Source organism: Rhamphochromis longiceps, linkage group LG22 (assembly GCF_057381845.1).
Source record: "Rhamphochromis longiceps isolate RC_006_pf linkage group LG22, R_longiceps_female_GT1.1, whole genome shotgun sequence".
Classification (NCBI taxonomy): Eukaryota; Metazoa; Chordata; class Actinopteri; order Cichliformes; family Cichlidae; genus Rhamphochromis; species Rhamphochromis longiceps.
In genome coordinates, this window is record NC_140577.1 from 9,840,530 (window position 1) to 9,861,155 (window position 20,626).

The following is a 20,626-nucleotide window of genomic DNA, read 5'->3' on the forward strand; positions in this document are numbered from 1 at the left end:
ATGTGAAAAAGTCGAACGAGGAATAAAAAATGCCGTGTAGCACCACATAAAGCAGGACATGTGGTCACCCTGCACACAGCTTGTGTGATCGTACTACTTCTCGCTTGTGCTACACGTGTTTGTCTTTACCATAAATCTCACAATCAAAAGAAAGCTGCTTTTCTCTTTACATGTGCACGCGTGTTTTAATACACGTGTACGAGGAGTGTAAGCAAGTGTACATTACCCACATGCCCTCTCACTGAGTACAAGTGCAAAGTACACAGCCAGAAGGCTGTTCTCATTCAATGTGCAGATGAGCACACGAGAGAACGAGAAAGCACCACAGGGACAAAGAGCTTGTATCTCAACTGTGTGTCACTTTTTATTGGAACAGAAAAAGCAGGGAGGTCACTGGTACAAAAAAAAAAAAAAAAAAAAGAGAGAGAGAACGAGAGAGAAGCGATTGTGATGGTGGGTAGTTTTGCAGTGCGGTCACTTGGCGCCGAGGGTGAGCTTCTCCAGGTCATGGATGCCCTCCTTGTCAATCAAACGGACGGTAAAGGAGGGGAGATTCAGGATGAAGCGTTTGTTGAGCTGTGAGAGGGAGAGAGAGCAGACACAGGAGGAAATTTAACAACAAAATAAGATGAAAGGATTTGGGGTGAAGTTACAGAAAATCAAACTTTATTAAAAAAAAAATAAAATAAAAAATAGATGCAGAGAAGCAGGGTAAGAAAAGAGGTGAAAAGTGACATAATTTACACTCCAGCTATTTTTTTTACCTCTGTTATATTTAATAATCTATACATGCCACTGTTCAAAAAACTCAAATATCCTGCTGTTTGTATGATGTGAACCTATTAATGTGTCAAGACTGATCAAAGCTCCCAAGTTGCCATTACACGTGACGCGAACGTTTCAAAGGATTTCAGTAAAAGGTGTTAAGTGCATTTCCTCTTTTATTCTGATCTGTAGCCACGAAAATATGCAAAGCTTTAAATATGAATGTTTCTGCAAAGAGAGTTTTAAAATGGGGACGCTGCGTCACAGCTTCGAGCGTGGGCACCAAAACATGGGTTACCAGATCTAATCTAAACCTACGCAGATGTAATAATATGGTCAGAAGCCTCTTCTGTTGTTGAGTTATAGTGTAAATACAACACACAATATTTTCATCTCTTCTTCATTTATGGACGAGAACAAGTGCGGTCACATAAGACAGTTAGGAGGATTGTAATAAAATGATTCCCAACCAGTTTATTACTATGTTTAATTTATTCATGCATAAAATATAACCGTCGATCAGATGTCCAGAAATTATAAGTAAATGCACAGACTTCCCGAAGGAAAAAGACTTGACTCATAAATGTGCGACTCATAAGTCATCCCCAAAATATGACAGGCTAAGCTGACAGTAAGCTTGTGGAATATTTGAATAGTTTCTCTTAAGTCAGTAGAGCAGGTCATCTACTGATCGGAAGGTTGGTGGTTCGATCCCTGGCTCCCCCCAGTCTGCAGGCCAAATATCCTTGGGCAAGATATTAACCCTAAGTTGCTCTCTGATACGTCCATCAGAATATGAATGTGTGTGAATGTTAGTGAGAACTTAAAATTGTACAACAAAGTGCTTGTTTAAATGGGTGAATGTGGCATGTTGTATTAAGCGCTTTGAGTACTCCAGGAGAGTAGAATAGCGCTATCAGTCCATTTATATCCTAAGATATCACCACCACAAGATTGGGATGGGCGGATAACCTGGAATCTTAATTCCAGGTGCAACACTTAGAGGCCACAGAGGCAAAATAATCAATAATAAGTAGAACAGAAACAGCTTTCTCATGTAAAAACTGGATTATGATCATAAGAGTGATCAAAAGTAAGAATACATTATTATCAGGTGTTTCTGATTTACCTTTGTGAAACAATACTGACATCTTAAAAAAAATCAGTCTGTGATCATGTAAGAAATCTCAACCAATCAAATCAGGAGGTGGACAGAGCTTTGGCCTTTCCAGGTTACCGAGCTCGCTGAAATTGTGGACACTGGAACAATCGAAGTAACTAAAAATGTTTTAAGTGTTTTAAAAATGGCCAACAGTGTGAGCTTTGGGACATTAGCACAGGGGGTAGTAGAAGTTGTCTAATGCTACTTTAAATGTTTTTCACACAGAAATTAGATCGGGACACTTTCCACAGCTGTCCTTTCTCAGGTGTAATCCACATCAGAGGTATTACAGTCAACTCAAAAACATCTGTCCTTGTATTCAGTCTTTTTCAACACAACCATCAGTACGAGGCTGAGACAGCTACATGACTGTGAGTCAAGAGGTTGTACTGTAGTACTCCCACATCACTTAAATAATCACCAAAAACAGAGTGAAATAAGTAAAAATGTGGAATGAAACAAAAAACTAACAAGTATATCTACTCTGGAAACAAGAAAAATCTAAGAAATAAGAAGAAGAAATAAGAAATAACTTCACAAAAGTATTATAACTCTGACAGGAAATGGATGCTGTAAATACTGCGGAGATACATGTATGGCTATTAAATACCCAAGAGTATGTGTGGAACTGTCAGACGTTAGTCTTGACATAATAAATATTTGAATAAATATCGGCTTTCATTTATGCGAATGAAAAAAGAAACTGCTTCAACTCACTTCTTCAACACACTTCTTCAGCAGATCTACCGCTTCATCCCGACTCAGATCTAGAACAAAAAAAAGAAAATACAGTTTGTGGTGCATTATACAGGGGTCACAGGTTACTTTAACAAACGCTGGAATTAACATAAAAAGTTTGAGCTGTAAGACTGAGGAAAAAAAAAGTCATTTATCACCACCAGGAAAAAGTCGTTTATCACCACACCTCGAGCCAATCTCCTGACCCGAGTGTGAACAAACTCTATAACCTCCGCGGTGATTTCATCATCCTCTCCATTTCTCTGTCTCACAGGAACAATGAGAAGAAGAGAAAACAACAAGATACGAGGCGTCCGTATGCACTGACCTGGTCTGTAGTATCGGTCAAGAATGGAAAGAGTGAGGTAGGCTCCGTAGCCGTGGGCAGCGAAGGGGGCCTTGGCCAGGGAAGACAGGTAGTCCATGTAGTAGAGACCCGGGCCGTCTGTGTCATCATAGCCCGCCAGCAACAGGTTCACGTGGTATGGAGTCTGGAGACGCAGGAGGAGGAGGAGGCAGCCGAGGATTAATATTCAAGTTTATAACCGTGAACAAAACAAACTAAATGTGTTCAGTTTTAAACGCAACACCTCTAGAAACAGGTTCCTACGTGCGATTTAGTTCAGAGCTGCAGGATCAGAAATGTCATAAATCAGTGCTCATGAACACCTGTAGGAAGACTTCACATTCACATTCACCCGCGTGCAGCTCAAAGTTGTCAGAAACCAATGCAGAGACTATAAGCTCAGTTACCTCTGTCAAGGACACTTTATGATTCGTTTAGACTGCCTGATTGTTAAAAGATTTATGGGTAAGTCTGGAAGACAGATATGAGATATGATATCATATCAGAATCAGAATACTTTATTGATCCCTGGGGGAAATTATTTTTTGTTACAGTGCTCCATTTTAAACCAACATTAAGACAAGACAGACAATACGCTAACTAAGAATAGTACAATAATATTTAATATTTCTATCATATTTGTTCCTCCTTTTTTAACTTTATTGCTTAAAGTGCTTAAAACCAAAGCATCAAAAGGGCGAGTGGTTAGGGCTGCTCGATTATGGCAAAAATGATAATCACGATTATTTTCACTGAAATTGAGATCACGATTATTTGACGATATTTATTTAACCCTTTAAGACCTACTATAGAACCAAGTCCACCAGAGCTTATATTATTTTTTTACATGCTGTAGTGCCATTTGTGGGAGCATTTCAAGTTGCTATACATCAATACAACTGTTATAGCCCATATTTTAATAATATGTATGCATTAAGTCCATAGTAATTACATAAATTGCAAAAAAGTGCAATAAACTACAAAAAAAATTGAAAATCGCTTTTGTTTTGTTTACATATATTTCTACTTGGAGAAATTTAAGAGGTTTATCCCTCAAAACTTTAAATACAATAAAGTTGCAAAAAATAGTTTCCCACCACAGGAAATTTATTTTGAGTGTCTTCATAGTTTTATTTTGGAGATACAGCAATTTTTATACACTGCAGGAAAAACAAAAAACAATCCTATGATGCAAATTTGCAAAGAAAACAGCATGTGCATCATTTCACTGTGGGAAGTGTTACGAACAGCTGATAGGAACGGCAAAGCGTGTTTCTGGAATATTATGTTTTTGTTCCTGCAAGCGCTTTTTATGCAATTTTTGCAAAGCTATATGTGGAACGAAACCGTGACCGAGGACAAGCTGATGGCATCAGATGTAAGTACAACTCCTCCGGTTTCATATGCAAAACAAATTATTGCGCTAGCTTACACGGTTCAGGTTCTACAGGGATTTAAAAATAGTTACGCAAAACGTAGCATGCTGCTCTGACCGGCTTTAAAGGGTTAACAATGACTTTAAAAAATAATATAAAATAGTGTGCAACACCACTGAAGTTTTTTTTTTTAACTCTCTTTTCAACCAACGGCAGTCACTCTCCAAATAACTTCTGCTTAGCTTTCCGAGCTTCCCTCGGGTCCTCTTAATCAGCGGTCTCCAACCTTTTTTGCGCCACGGGCCGGTTTATGCCCGACAATATTTTCACGGACCGGCCTTTAAGGTGTCGCGGATAAATGAGGGAGGGGCTAATAATCGGCTCAGTCATTTTTAATGATCGTTGAAAGCCCAGATCGTAATCGTGATTAAAATTCGATTAATTGAGCAGCCCTACGAGTGGTTACTGCATTTAATCCTTGCTTTTATTGCTCATCCATCGAAATCCTCTGACAAGCCAACTGGATGCATTTATTCAGATACTGGAAAGCTGCTCCAGAAACACTGAAGACACAATACAAGTGTCTTAAGAAGCTTTCGGATATTTTTTGAGGAGTGAATTTTGGATCCACCAGCTGCAGGCCTCTACTCTCATCGGGCATCACATGTGGTACGATTTTAAACACGGTGCTATGTTTACTGTCTCCATTTAAAAAGTTTACTTCTCTGCTCCAATTAGAGGTGCTAACACTTCCATAGATGATTTTACTCCAGGAGCCAGCTCACAAGATTAAGACGGCACTTGAAAAGTGCAACTTCTCTTTCTCAACTTATCCCAAATAAATTGCTCCTAATTATCGACTTTGATTTTTCCACTTAGCAGAGACGTGGCGTGCTGCACACAGCGGCAACATTAAGAAAACATAAGCAGCAGTGTGACAGAGAGACACGCTAGCGGAGGAGTCAGAGAGCGGCTGTGCAACGGAGGGAGCGGAAAAGGTGATAGTGGGTCACAGGACAGAGGAGGTGAGTGTTTTGTGTGTTTAGGGGGGGGGGGAAAGGAATCAGGGTGTCATCGGCAGTGTGACATCTGCTGGGAGCCAGCGCCCCCCATCCCTACCCCCTCCCTCTGTCTTCATCCCTTCTTTCCCTTGCCCCCCCACTCCTCCTCCTCTCTCTGCTGCCTTCACCCTGTGCCCTGGAGTAGCGCCAGGGCTCATTAAAAACTTCTAAAGTCGTTTCTCTTGCCCCTACCCCCTCTCTCTTTTCAAATTACATCTTTAACGCTCCCAGCCTCGTCTCCCTTCTCTTCCTCCAAAACACCAACTTTCTATCTTCGCTGTTGCAAGCTCTTGTTTCTCATTTTCAATAGAAAAAAAAAATCCCTTTAAACCAGGACTAATTTTTTTGGGAGGGGGTTAAAACAACTTGTGGCCTAAATTCTTGACTGAAGTAGAAGCAGAAGGGTAATGTGTCGCACGAGGAGGAAAATGGGGAGTCTTAACGACAATAAGACTCGCATTACGCCAGGCACCTGCCCTCGTGCTTTAATTCATGTCTGAGACAACCTGCTTGTTTCTGTGACTTGTGGGTTGGCGCTGCGTGTGCCATGAGGGCAACGATGATCGCTGCGCTCCCTGTGGGAGCAGGCTTTAATGTGGGTGTATTTTAACGATGGTTTCGAATGCGCACACACACACACACACACTGAGAAATGGTGTTTGCAGGAGTGCACAATGAGCGTGAATCTCAGGATGAATATCTTAATGTGTGTGTGTTTATGTGTGTGTGTTTTAACTCCTATGTGAGCTTGCAAACGCCCCAGTGGCGTCACCCCCGCCCACCAGACAGCTGTCTCACTGGTTACATGTAACAATGATACAGTCTTGGCATCAAAATAACCTTCCCTTTCCCATGTCACCTCGGAGGGAACAGGCACCTTGTTAACCCTACCACCTGAACTCACACCTCAGTTAATACGCAAACAATACACATCATATGTTTTAATCCTCCCTGCCGTGACTCCTGCTCACAGCCAAGCAAGGCGACTGTTGGGCCATGAGACAAAAGGCTTCACCCGTAACCCATGCCATCGCCTTAAGCAGACAAAAACCTGCTTTAGATGGAGGAACAGCTAGCCAAGAATTACTCCAACACTGCCCCTCCTTTCATAGCTCCAATGTGTAACTTTACAAATTTGGCTTTTGCGAGTGACACAGTAACATGGAAACTGCACATTTTCATTTGCAGGACCAATTTAAGTGTGTGACCTACAGGCTAAAGCATGCACAAAAATTTCAAGAGGCAATAATTAAAAACAAACAAACAAACAAACAAACCCTGTAAGTATCATCAGAGAGTATAAAAGACACATGTAGCTTTTAGTTCTGAAAGTGAAAAGTAAACAAATGTGAATGTGCTTTAAACTTACGTTCTATCTACTGGCCAGTAGGGGGCGACTCCTCTGACTGCAAACACTTATTTATGTAAAAATCTGTGGTAAAACGGCTGTCCTGTGACCTCAGAGTTTAAGGGCTCAGTTGATAGTTTCAGGTCATACTGACTAACACATGAAGTTGATCTAACGGTCACATCTGTCCCTCGCTCTTTGAACACACTCAGCTTGAGGCTTCAACACAGACTTTACAAACTTATGGTGGATTTTACTGTAACTGTAATAATATTCAGGTCTGTAGTCAAGGGATACGTTTTCGGGTTCCTGCTTGTAATCCAAGTTCTACTGACCAATCATGTTTGAGCGGTCTTTACCTGCTTTGAGGTAACGAGTCCACGTGTTTGCTGAACTTCAGTCTCAAAACCATGAGTATTTGTCATAGCAGATCATTAACTGGTCTTTAATTTGTGACGATTGAATCTAGTTAATTAGAATAAATTTTAACATATGGAGGTAGTTCCCTCAAACGACTGTCATTTTTCACCTTTTCTACTTCTAATTCAGCCTTAGTCAACAAATGGGCTTAATCCATATCTGGAAATGCCACAGGCTATCTGCTAATTATAATTTTTAGTCTCTCGCTCAGTGTTTTTGGTTTTAAGAATTTATGTGTGTTCCTTAACAACAACGGCAAACAAACCATTAAAACAAAGTGCTTATATCTCTTATCTGCTATTTAAAGGCGGCTGTTCAGGAAGTCGTAAAATATTGGGTGTTTTCCCCAAGTCAGGCCAAGTCAGCAGACTCGACAGCATGTAGAGCAGGGCGATATGGCCAAAAATATTTATCACGATATATATTTGAAAATTTGCGATAACGATATAACTGACGATATAATTGTGGCGAGACAAAATACAACTCCACAACATTACTAGCGCAAAAACACAACCTTCCATTTATTTTCACTTAAACAAGAAGCTGGTTTTTATGTACATTAAAGCTTTATAAAAATGTAACAGTGCAAATGCAAATTCCTTGCTGAAAGTTTAACCAAAAGGCATTTCCAGTAGAAATGGGCTGACATATCCTGAGCATAACCATGTATAATATCCACTGAAGTTAAAAAGAGGTGCTTTGCAACATTAAACTGCAGTGTGCAGTACGTATTTTTCGGACCATAAGGTGCACGGGATTATAAGGCACATTAAGCGAAACAAAGCAGTCAGATAAATCAAACTTTATTAAACTCATTCTTCTTGCTTCCTCCACTTCTGTACCATTGATTCATTAATGTTGAATTCTCTGGCAGCTTCTCTATTCCCATGTTGTTGCAGTATATTAATGACTGACCTCGTATTGTGGATGGATTATCTCAGTTGTTCTTCTGACTGAAGTTTGGTCCGTTTACAGCATCCTGCCATGCGATTGCATTTGTCTCTAACTATCAGAAACCTTAACGTTAACTTTTTTAAGTGGAAAAGTGTTAGTGTTCGTCCTCCAGCTTCACTGTTTATATTATGCTAACATAGCTGTGTTGCTAGCGATCACGTAGCACATCATTAAATACCAGCTAGCCCAACTTCAGTAACCCTATAAACGTCACTGCTGTTTAGTTTCCTGTCTTCATTTATGTAGGAAGTGATAGCAGAGCTGTACGTTTGATTTTTTTCAGAAATCTCTGTCTCTCAGTCAGAACATGCTAGCGAAACTAGCGAGCTAACTTCCGCTAGCTTCCGCTAGCTTCCTGCTAACTTCTAACTCGTTAAATGTAATAAATTTTGTTTTCATGGATGCCTGGAAGTTAAACTTCATAGTTACACCTGGTAAAGCAGCAATGCTGATCGTTTTATTAAAGATGAAAGAATTTAGACAGTTTTTAACTCTCAGTGATGTTGCAGTGTTCATTTGACCTGAAGTATATGGAGTTTAGGACCCAGATTACTCCCAGATTTAAGAGCATCTTAGTCCGACAATAACGACGGCCGCTTGCATGTTCTGCAAAAAAATGTGCTTTGTCATGTATCTGACGGACAAACACCAAACCAGTTCCACATCACTGAAGTTGCACCATTTTTACAAACCAATTCTGGTTCATCTGTTTCACTCAACAATCGGCCATGTGCGTATGAAAACAAAGGCACTGCGCATGCGCGTTTTACTCATATTCTATCGCGATATTTCTTTTTCCTATCGTTGCCTAACATTATACCGGTATTACCGTGAACGGTATAATATGGCCCAGCCCTAACAGCATGTTCCCCAATGTGTCCACCACCTTACTAAAAAAAATAAAATAATCAACAGCTCTAGTGTTTCTCAGTGAGCTTTAAAATGGTTTTTGCTCACATAGAACCAAGTGGGTACCAGCTGGCTATAACCTGAAGACAAATCCGGAGAACAGCCTGGGCAGTGTTACGTTTCTCCAACCAATCAGTCACCACTCAAGACAATGTTTGCATTTCTACCAAAAGTGCTGCAGAGCACTTCAGAAGGTGTACTTCACTCTAAACAACGCAAGGTCTAATAATCAGCCCGCAACAACCACACGAACACGACCAGTATCAATTTGATACCAAGTACATAGAGGGCCAGTATTACCGATAGTGAGGAGAGAACAGTGTGTCACGATTTATGAGATGAATCATCGTCAATTTTGAAATTCTGGACACTTCAATCACCACTAAACCAATGTGATTTTTACTTTCCACAACTTATTAACCAACAAAGCACACCTTTCATGTAAATGTTCTTTAGCCTATAAATAAAATAGACGTGACAGTCAGCACAAAAAGGTTCAGACATCTTTCATAGTGCATGTTTCGTTTTGATACTATGAATATTGGGTAGATCTGCTCACCTGTAGTAAAATAACTTCTGAAACACTCCTGGTGTGATTAGAAGATGATCGACCAAATTTTTGTTGGTCACACGGCCTAATAGAAACACCCTTTGTGAGTTCCCAGGGTTAGGCATCATATATCTGACCCTAAACTTCCTAATCCTGTGGCAGTGGTTATTTACAAATGTAGAAACACTTAACTTTTTTTGACTGGTTGATATTGCTCTAGACACACAAACCAGGAAACTTCTGGTAGCTTGCCTACAGATATCTGCATTTTTATAAATACTCCAAAGCCCTAATCTGGCTCTTCCTACCAATTTCCAGTCTTTGTGCGATTTAAACGTAGCAAACTATTTTTTGTAGGCAGGAGAGAGGCATCCGTCTTCTCGTCTAAACCACGAAGAAACTTCTCTGTAGTTGTGAACACAAATTAAGGTCAGGCTTCTAAAAAACCATCACAAAGTCATCCCTAAACACTCCTCTGCCACGTTCCAGCACTTCCCTTCCTGCCATCTCTCCCCCCTCCCTCCCTTCCCCTTATTTTTGCACCCTGCCCCGGGGCATGTTCTCTTTATTGGCATTTCTCCTCAATCTGCTGTATTAATTGTTCATCTGTGCAGGAGCAGGGGAGCCGCGTGCAATATGGTGCCAGTAATTATTTGTACCCACTGTGTGCCCATGCTTAAAAATATTTTACAAACCCATACGGGGTGAGCTGTAGATCACCACTGCACTGCAGCGATCTAACTGTTGCAGCAGTCTTATAGAAAATGGTAAAAAAAATTAACAGACTGAATGTCACCTACTTGTTCAAATGGGACATTTAAGGTTCCTCATCAGCCTCAAAACAGCTTAATGCTGTATTTACAAACCTTTTGATGTTCCCTCCATTAAATTAACATCATGTCTTGGCCTGTTGTAGCTACCAGTATCAAAAATCCCAATCTGCAGTGTCTTTATCCATGATTGAGGAATTTCCTTCTATTTTGTCCTGGGACTAAAAACATGTTCCTCCTTAACTTAGTTTGCTTTTGTCAAATAAGCCTGCCTTTTGTTTCTATAAAGCAATAGATCAACCATATTTCCTTCTAACTTTATCATTTTTAGTCACTTTTACTGCAAACAAAAATGGGAAAATTCTTATTTACAAAAGATCTGAACAGCCGGGATCACACATAGCTGTAAATATTAAAAGCAATCTAGAAACTATTTAAGCTAAATCTCACCAAGCCTGACTCTCCTTTACATTCATTAATTGTGATGTGCCAAAACACAGAAACCGAAATCAGTGAGTGACATCACAGTGTCCATGTCCATCCAGAACAATCCTGGTGATTAATTTGTGATTGATACACAACATCAAAACAGGATGACAAAAGTGAGTATAAACTGCTGATAAAAGGCACAAGTGGACTGTAAACCACTCCTCATATCAAGGCAGAGCCATTGGATCCTCTCACTGTGTCAGAGGGTCAGGTTTTTTCCTTTAATTTGAGACCTGTCTGTGCATCACAGCACATGAAGAGGAACAGCAAAACAAACAGAGGCAAAGCATTCAGCCCTGGATCTTTGCTCTACGGTGAGTTTCACACATATCATTGCTAATATGCATGCAGCAGACCGAGGCCTCAGGTGATTATGCTGCTTTCCCCCCCTCCTTTGTCTCCTCTCTATAGCTTGAGTGAACGCAGTACTCTAGAGGTTACCAGGGTTGTTTTTTTTCTATGCAACGGGTTGGTAAGCACATAGTCGTATATGAGCAGGGTTTCAATGTCTCTGCGCCGACATGCTCTGCTGACTTTAGCTAACTATACCTCCCGGAGGTCTGCGGCCACTGGGGAATGACATCTTTCAGACTCAAGGACTCATCTCTAATTTATCCTGCAGGAATAAAGCCATGTGAATTAACAATATACCACTGATTAATTTATCAGCCACTGGTTTTTAACCTAGGGCTCTGGACATGGAAGTGGGATCACAAATTTTTTAGGAGGGTAAAAAGATAATTTAAAGATGGCATAACGAGAAAAAAAATAGCTATACATGATTTAATCATATTAATTAAAATATATTTCAACATATGCAGCATATTCCCTTGGACTCCTGGCATTTTTCACCTTAATCTACATCTAATTTAGATTTAGTCAACAAATGGGTTCTCAAACCACATATGAGAAATTGGCCTGTAGGATCAAAATAATGTCTATCTTCATATGGTTTTGTGGACGTTAATGACCAAACAGAGACACACAACTGGTCATCTGTCGGCACTGAGTTAACACATTAGTCAAATCAAATCAAAGCAAAAATACCAGATTAACAATCCTGACTAATAATTATAGTGGGCAGAAATATCAGCCAAATTTACTGAAGGAAAAAATCTGTTTATTTTGTTTTATTTTTTCAGGTAAATGATCCCAAATTCCCTGATTTCATATAGTCAAATGATATTCAAATTTCCTTTTCTTTCTTAATAACCCGAATCATTTGTTTATACCTATACCTCTGTGAAACTTGACCTTTCCTCTGTATATCACTGTTGATTTTTTGTTCATCTTAAAAAAAAAAATAAAAAAATAAAAAAGGCAGATTAAACAGAAAAATTGTTTACAAATAATCAATGACCTGAAGTCTTGACATAAACGCTGCATTAATTGCATTGCTCAGATTTATTTTAGGTAGCGATTACTGACCCAAAAATAAACTTCAGGGCCAACACAGAATGGCAATATGTATCATAACATCCACCCAGTAGACTGTTCAAGACTTCAGCCAAGGATCTCTTTCTCGGTTTCACTCTCAAAAAGACAAGACACATTAGTTATTCTACATATACAAGATGTTCTGCGGGGGGTGGGGGGGTGGGTAGCGGCATGAAAAAAAAAACTTGTTTATACAACATAATTTGCAAATGTCCGTGTACTCTGGAGGTTGATGAATGTGAGGAGAGCATAGCTGGAGGAAGGTGTGGGATGCAGAAGAGAAAGTGCTATTGCTTCAGTTTCTGAGCACTCCTGAGAACGCAGCATTACTAAATCCTGCACTCATAAAGCCAAATTCATATCCGTGAGGCACAAAAATAACGATACACTTGCAGCTTATGGCAAGACATGAATATAAATGTTATCCCACAACATGCACAACCTTGACTGAATAAAACCATCTCGATCCTATAGGTCCCTCTGTGTGCATGTATATTGTATTTTGTGAGTAAGTTGACTCCTACTCCTTCTCGCACTCCAGTCAGTGTGCTGTTGTCTACTGGGTTTAGCCGTTTCCCTCGAGACCTCCACTTCTTCTACTCCTCCTGCTGCTGCTCCTCTGCCCCTATCCCCCGTTCGATGTGTCCCACATTCCCTTCTCTGCCACACTAATTGTTTTTTGTAATTATTTTCACCCTCCTGCTATTGTGACAGGCAGCAGCTACACTACTCTTAACAAATTACTGCATGAGATGCATCGAGGACCATACAGATGTCTTCAGTAGAGAGTTTAAAAAAAGAAAAAAGAAAAAGAACGAAGCTGTGCATGTGTACTGCAGGTTAAAACAAATTAAATCATTAGTTTTTAGACTAGTTTGAACTTCAAAGCAACTGTTCAAACCAAAGATCCAAATGTTATGCAGTTCTAGTTCCAGCTACTCAAGTATAATGCTTTGGTTTCATAGGAAAATTCACATTATAAGCTAAATGCATAAAACAAAGATTCAGACATTGCAATCTCTGCAGAAAAATAAACTGTAATTTGACTCAATTCAATTTTATTTATATAGCGCCAAATCACAAAAACTGTTGCCCCAAAGTGCTTTATATTACAAGGTCGGGAGCCTACAAAACACATTTTGGCAACAGTGGGAGGAAAAACTCCATTTTAACAGGAAGAAACCTTCAGCATCTCCTCTTACTGTGCTAAAAGAACTTGACACATAGATTAAAACATTCTCAGGAAAGATATTGCAATTCACATGTTATTGTAATATGTGAAGTACAGAAAGAAAGTGAAAAGTTTTGCTGTTATCATTTGGCTGTATTGCAAAAACAAAGGAGAATTAAACTCCAATGAGTAGTCCACGACTCTCATCACATCACAGACAGTCATCTCTAGGACAAATAAAATCTGGCAACACTGAAAATAAATATGAGCAGTTTGGCTGAAGACCCAACTGTAAATGGAGCGGTACTTGTATAGCGCTTTTCTACTCCATATGAGCACTCAAAACACCTCATTCAGCCATTCGTACCCACACTTTCTCTGCCTAAGCACTTTTATAACATTCACAGATCAATGGATGGGAAAACTCGGTTCAGTTTCTTGTCCAACATGCAGATTAAAGACTCCAGGTATCGAACCACCAACCTTATACATGACCTTCTCTACCTCCTCCTACCTACAGCAGGCTATAGTTCGATTAAGTTCTGACCAGTACTGTAGGAGTGATTCTTGTGAACTATGGAAGGACAGGCGAATGGCATGAGCTCAACTGTACTTTGGTTGAATGGGCTACAAACGAACAACCATGAATGAAATCTCAATCTATTAAATGCTATGAGATAATAGCATGTTTTTAGAAAAACAATCAAAACTCGATAAAGAAAAATGATTTTGTTTTTGTAAAATCAAAAAAGTCGCAGTAACTCATAAGAGCAACGTGTGACCTTATCTGATGAGCACCTATTAATTTGCCTGTCATTTCTGACTTTCTGAGAACAAAAATGTAAAGTATGCTCAAGAATATGTTACTTTATTTATAAAACTTTTTAGCTCTGACTAAAACTTCTTTAGGGGGATGTCAGAAATTCCCCTTTGGAGAGACAGGGGAAAAAAAAATATCAGGTTTTATAAATCCAAACATTTCTGTGAAGAGTTAGAGAAGTTTCCACGCATCAAGTATCGAAACAGACATATTTTGATTTCACGATTTCCCGATCAGGACACTATTTTAACTTTAGGCCAAAGTCTGTAACATTGATGAGTTAAACCCTTTGGCATATTTTGTTCTTGTCAAAAAGTTTTCCTACATCAGTATTAAGGCTTTAAGGACAGGGAAGGCTGTGTGCACGATAAACTGTAAAGCTCTTAAGGCCAATCAGAGAGATGTTTGTCAACTTCTTAAAATGAGAAATAAACGCCCCCCCAACACAAAAGTAAGAGTGTGGGATGCTGCCCTCACAGTTAGTTAAACTAATCATTCTTGACTTAATAATGAACAAGCAGGATTATTATGGTTAGTGTTAATATTTAGTTTTGGCTATGTGCGGAATAAAATTTCAGGTAACAGAACTAAAAATAAAACTAGAAAACCAGAACTAACTGACATCATATTGTATATGCAAGAAAATACATAAAAATACAAAACTGTAATTTAAAAAAAAAAAAAAAAAAAAAAAAAAAAAAAAAAGGGTAGTAAAGGTATTTTGTTTTAGTCAATTTGGTATTACAACCTGCATGAGGAAGATCTGGTGCATATGGGGAAATGATGATTCGGGTGTGGTAACGTGTAGACCGTTCGTCTACCTTTAGAGTGTCTGTTGTCAAGATGGGGGGCCATGCCAAAACACAACCAATCTGTGGGCTAGTCATGCTTGTGCTGTTGTTGGTCCATCGCCTAGCCACAGAGAAGATATGATATACGAAACCCCCTCACTATGATCAAGCACTTTGTGACAGTGAGAAGGAAAAAACCCTTTTAACAGGAAGAAACCTCCAACAGAATCAGGCTCAGGGGTTGTCAACCATGTTCCACAACTGGTTTAAGTTGTGAAGTGAAAAGAAGTGAAACCAGGTGTTAGACTGCTGAACAGCTTTAAGCTTAGGTCAGCTGGAGACCTGATGGCTCAGCGGTCATTCCTCTTATATTTCTTTAAAGTCCGCATAGTTGGTGCACTGTAATGTAAATGTTCTGCAGATGAGTCTGTGCAGTCAAGAAAAAAAAAAGCAGACAAATGGATGTTGGAGGGACATTTGCAAAAACTGACTGATGAAATTTATGTCACTGGAACCCAAATGGACCTTAGTGCACTTGCGTTAAGTATTGCCCTGTAATCCCCGCTTTACTCATAAGGCTATCAGGAGACTGAACTTGGGATTGGTTCATTATATATGGCCCGAAGTGCCACATATGTCATTGGAATTTAAAATTGAACTTGATAATTGAAGAATGTGAAAAGATAAACTGACTACAGAAGAAAGTGATAAATAGTTTCTCAGGACTCTTAAAAACACATGCAATCTTTCTACAGACTGCATTTAACCCTGACTGAGCTCAAGTGTTCATTCTTCCAATAGCTTGCACTGTGCATGAACAGTCACTACTCGGCTAGTCTTTTTTAAAATATTTTAGCTACTAGTAAATTAGTCACCAGGAACATTTTTAACACAAAGACAAATAAAATGGTTAATTAACATTAAAGTGTTAAGGTACTGACCCCCCCCCCCCAGCTCTATATATTGCAATATAACATCTGCATGAAGTAACACAGATAAAGTAGCAGTAATTTGCGTGTTTCTCATTCTCAGGCTTGGCTGTCTTGTTGTGTAAAAGATGTAATAAAGAACTAAAGGTCAAAACCAGAATTTTTTGATAAGACATTCAGCAGATCTGCGTAGTGAGGGTGAGAGACAGGCCTGCAGGCTCAGGTGTTACAGGAAATCTCAGAGGGAGAACCCTCAGTCACCTTTCACAACAAGCTGACAAATGTACCTGGCTCTGTCAAAATGCATCTGCTGGTTTAACATGAGTGTCTCAAGCTGACAATGATACAAACACATGTGCCAACTCAAGTGGGAGTTCATTCCCACCTGAGCTCCTTGGTAATACCACCTCTTCAGCACCACCACAGCACTGCCGTGTCATCAACACACTTAGGGCTTCTGTTACTATGTTTTCATTTTGAGCAAAGAAAATGAATTTCAAGTAGAAACTAAAATACATTTTTAAATTGGATGAGTAAACCTACCTTATATGGTTAGTCTTACTTGAATTAGTTGGTGATTTTATCATTTGTTCCCTTAAGCCAAATGAGATTGCAAATACTGGCAGAAGAGTGTAATAAATTTAAAATAGAAATTAAAATATTTATAGGTATGTTCATTCATTACTCCAGGATGAATATGCTTAATTCAGACGGTGACCACTAGAACTTGGGATTAATTAGCAACTGTTTTGTTAACAGAGAAAATATACAAGGATACTAGTGTTGAGATGATTTGAAAATGGGCAAAAGGGTAGAAGTATACTTGAAGCAAAAAGTAAAATATGGAGGAAGACAGAGAGTCCAAGGCAGAACAAATGCATCTTTGCAAGATGACATATGTGTGGGGAAACTAAGCGAGCGCAGGTTGTTTTCTGTTAGACATGATAGTCATTTGGGCTCAATCACATCTGAAACTAGTGACGAAAAAATGTTTAGCAAAAGACCAAATATGATATATGTTGCATTATTTTGCTGATTTCTTTATTTTGTTTTATCTGCACTCATTTTTGAAACGTTAAACCCTTACACCAATTATGATTTCACTCATTAAGACAAAACTTAACGGACTTGTGGAGACTCACCTGCGAAGGATCAGTTACAATGATCAAACTCTGAATAAGCAGAGTGGAGAAATTTTTTCATCTACAAAAGATATCACTTCTTTATGTCTGCATAGTGTGTATGAGGCACCTGAAGTCAAACAATTATGCTGGTTATGATTGTAGTCTCTGCTCTCTAGTCTCAACAGACCACATTTTCCCCGGGGCAAGAGAAAGCAGCTCTCACAAAACACAGGTTACGACCACTGCTTTACATCAAGCTCGTGGCTGTGACAGTTAAAAAAAAAATAGCACTTAGGTGAGGCCGCATTCAACAGGGACAAATAATTTTTTACAATATCAAACATATAATAATAATAATAATAATAATAATAATAATAATAAAAAACGTGTGGATTTCTGATACACAAGGTAAAGTAAAAAAATGTTTTTCCACTTTGTTAATTGTTTTTTTTTAATCTTTTTTCTATCCAAACTTATGAACTTGTTTGTGAATTTCACTTTTCTAAGGATCTCTTTTTTCACAAGTCTAAATTGGCACATTAATGGACCCAAAATAGAGAGTGGGGTCCTGATGGTGTGGCATATACTGCTGGAAACTCAACACTTTCCTCCACAGATAAACATAAAGGTGTTGACTTAGTCAAGTCAGTGCTTAAAAATGTTTAGCTTCCTTTGACATTTAGGTAATATATTAACTGATTTGTACATTTAAGAAAAAATATCTTCCTAAAGTATTACTTATAACAAACAACTAATAAGTGGATGGACAAGGAACCACAAACTAAAGAAGAATGACTGGTCACTGCAAAAGAAATACAATTAACTAAAACCGACTAAACAAAAACAAAAAAAGACGCGAGAATATTATGATCAAATCTGATTCTACTGATATAACTTGGATTCAAGCGCAACCCTATTGTTTTCAGCATTGAATGACTATATATATCAGGTAATCTTCACTGTGCCAACAAATTAACAACTCAGACAAAGTTTTTTACTTGGCGAAATAACGAATACACCTATAATTTCAAGCTAATTCTTATATTAAAAGACAATGCTTGAAGCCATTCTTCTTCAATTAAAAAAAAGAAAAAAAGCACACAGTAAAATGGACTGTAGTATCTGGGGATGTACAGATCATCTCCATTCCACTCAAGGTCAATGTTGATGTGTAAAATCTGTCAAAAGTTTGTTCTTACTTATCTGGTTTCTGTTATGTGCTACCTCCAAACTTCTTCAGTGCGAAAGAAATAAAGAAAACTTCATTATAACAAAAAACAAAAAAAAACAAACTTAAATACTTTACAGTTTTCCAACTCTTTACCACACCGTCTTCGATTAGCCGGTGCAAAAATTAATGAGACACAAAGATTAAAATAAAATTGATCACTTTGACTTTATATCTGTGTAGCCATACTATATTATTCTTTTTTTTAATAAATATATCAGGACATTTACCCTGCTCCGAAGATAGTCTGCCAGGTTCTTTCGCGTGAAGTTTGCTGCTGCTGATGGACTGAGCTCATAACCTAAGAAAAAGAAGGCACAAAGCTTTGAATATAAATGTTTTTAGCAAGCAAACTGGTTTCCCAAAAACATTTTAGAGTTAAACTTAAAACCTATAAGCACCAGCAGCATCACAACAATCATGTCTGAGGTTCTTACCGTTCCTCATTTTGTAGAGCTGCACATTCTTCTGGATGTACTCTGCGAACTGCACTGTGTCTCCAGCTTCTCCCACACACAGCAGCAAAATCTTCTCACTGAGCTTGAACATCTTGTCATAGTCTGAAAAAATATAAGGAAGAACACAAATTCATTAGTCTGTTCCTAAATTGTCTTATAGTTTGTAGTCAAACCTTTATACACACACACTAATCATGACCATGGTAACTTTGGGCTATTGATGATTTCTTTGAACTGTTCTTTTTCCAGCATAAAAAGGATTTGACTGACACCACTATTTGGATTGGCAAATACTCAGAACAATGAAAAAGCCCAAGAAACTATAGATTTACACAAGTTAGGAAGATCTCTTGGAGCCATCTCAGAACAACTACAGATTCCAAGATCATCAGTTGAAACAAATGAATGCAAGTACAAGTTGTATGGATGTGTCACCACTTTGCAAACACCTGGGGAAAGACCCAAATAGTCACTTTCAGATGAGAGGAAACTAATTAGGCTGTTCAGGAACCACCAAGGCTCAAGCCAACCATGAAATTAAAACTGCTGGTGGCACAATGCACAGCAAAGGGTGTTTGCATCACCATGGACTGAGAGGGTGCCCACCAGAAAAGAAGCCCGTGCTCCAAAATTGCTGACCACATGGATCACTCAACGATCAAAGTATTACGGCCAGACAAGACAATAATTTAAGTATATGGCCACAATGACAAGATGTTGTTTGGAGGAGTAAAGGTGAGGCTTTCAGATGTAAAAACACTGCATGACCTGTTAAGCCTGGTGGTAGCATCATGCTCTGGGGCAGTTTGCTGGCAGTGGTGCTGGTACTTTAAACAAAGTGCACAGAATAATAATGAAGGACTACCTCCAAATTCTTCAACCTCAACCCAATTTAACAGCTTGCAGGTTGAAGCATCAAGAATTGTGGTCAAAACTCAGTCAGAATTATGCCAGAAGTCTGTTGATGCCTTCCAAAAATATAAGATCAAGGTACAACTTGCTAAGTGAACCAAATACGAAGTAAATTCAAACTTGTTCTCCCAACTCTCATTTTTATATTCATTAAAGACACATGCTGTACAATCATTTCACTCTGCAAAAAGAACAGATCAAACAAATCTTATTAATAGGCTAAAATTATCCATGGTGAGTGTAAGTAAACTTCCATTTCCACAGTGATACAGTGACTTTCACTTTCGTTGTCAGTAACCTTCTTATGGCAACTCATGCTAAGGTTGCCAACTTTAGTTACGAATGAAATGTAGAGTTGATCTATTAGCTAGGAAAAGGTTATGATAATGCTGAGAAAAAACATCAAACTGCGATAGAAGATATTATTTGCTACCTTACTGTTAGCTTGGCTAGCTTTAGTCACATTCAGTGTGTAGTTACATGTAAATATTTAGCAAAATGAATAAAAAATTGGTTCAAGTAGTACTTATTAGAAGCAGAAAGCCGATTTAATGCATTTAGAGACTCTAAAATGTAGCTATGTTAGCAAATCTGTCTAAAATAACCGGCTATGCGGCTAACGCTATAAGCTAACGCGTTGTCATACCGTGTTTCATCTGAATGATGCTGCTTGCTGCAACATTATCAGCGGCGACGAGGACAAAATCCGGTCCCTGTATCCCGATTAAATATTCCATTCTGTTGACCTGATACAAGTTGGAGTATTTATATAAAACAGATTAAATTATGAGCAGTCTCTTAGCCTCGCCTGTATGGATTACACAGCAAAAGTTTGTGATAGCCGGCGCACAGTGTTTACGTCACAGCA

The 20,626-nt window shown here is 38.7% G+C and overlaps 1 protein-coding gene across 1 annotated transcript; it reads right to left on the reverse strand.

Moving 5' to 3' along the window:
• Nucleotides 1-339: 339 nt before the first annotated feature.
• Nucleotides 340-20,624, reverse strand: psmb2 (proteasome 20S subunit beta 2). The gene is made up of 6 exons (XM_085396102.1): nucleotides 20,405-20,624; nucleotides 18,826-18,948; nucleotides 18,619-18,689; nucleotides 2,994-3,156; nucleotides 2,645-2,694; nucleotides 340-576 (listed from the first exon to the last, which is right to left on the reverse strand). Exons 1-6 carry the CDS (start codon nucleotides 20,493-20,495, stop codon nucleotides 475-477), a joined length of 600 nt encoding a protein of 199 aa, XP_085252228.1. The 5' UTR covers nucleotides 20,496-20,624; the 3' UTR covers nucleotides 340-474.
• Nucleotides 20,625-20,626: the final 2 nt, after the last annotated feature.

What these genes read in the sequence shown, in the direction of transcription:
- psmb2 (XM_085396102.1), bottom strand. Translation starts at nt 20,495, where the DNA reads ATGGAATATTTAATCGGGATACAGGGACCGGATTTTGTCCTCGTCGCC. An exon ending in GCTCTACAAAATGAGGAACG is followed by an intron (nt 18,690 to 18,825) that starts GTAAGAACCTCA and finishes TCTTTTTCTTAG; the next exon opens with GTTATGAGCTCAGTCCATCA. An exon ending in TGACCGATACTACAGACCAG is followed by an intron (nt 2,695 to 2,993) that starts GTCAGTGCATAC and finishes TTTTTGTTCTAG; the next exon opens with ATCTGAGTCGGGATGAAGCG.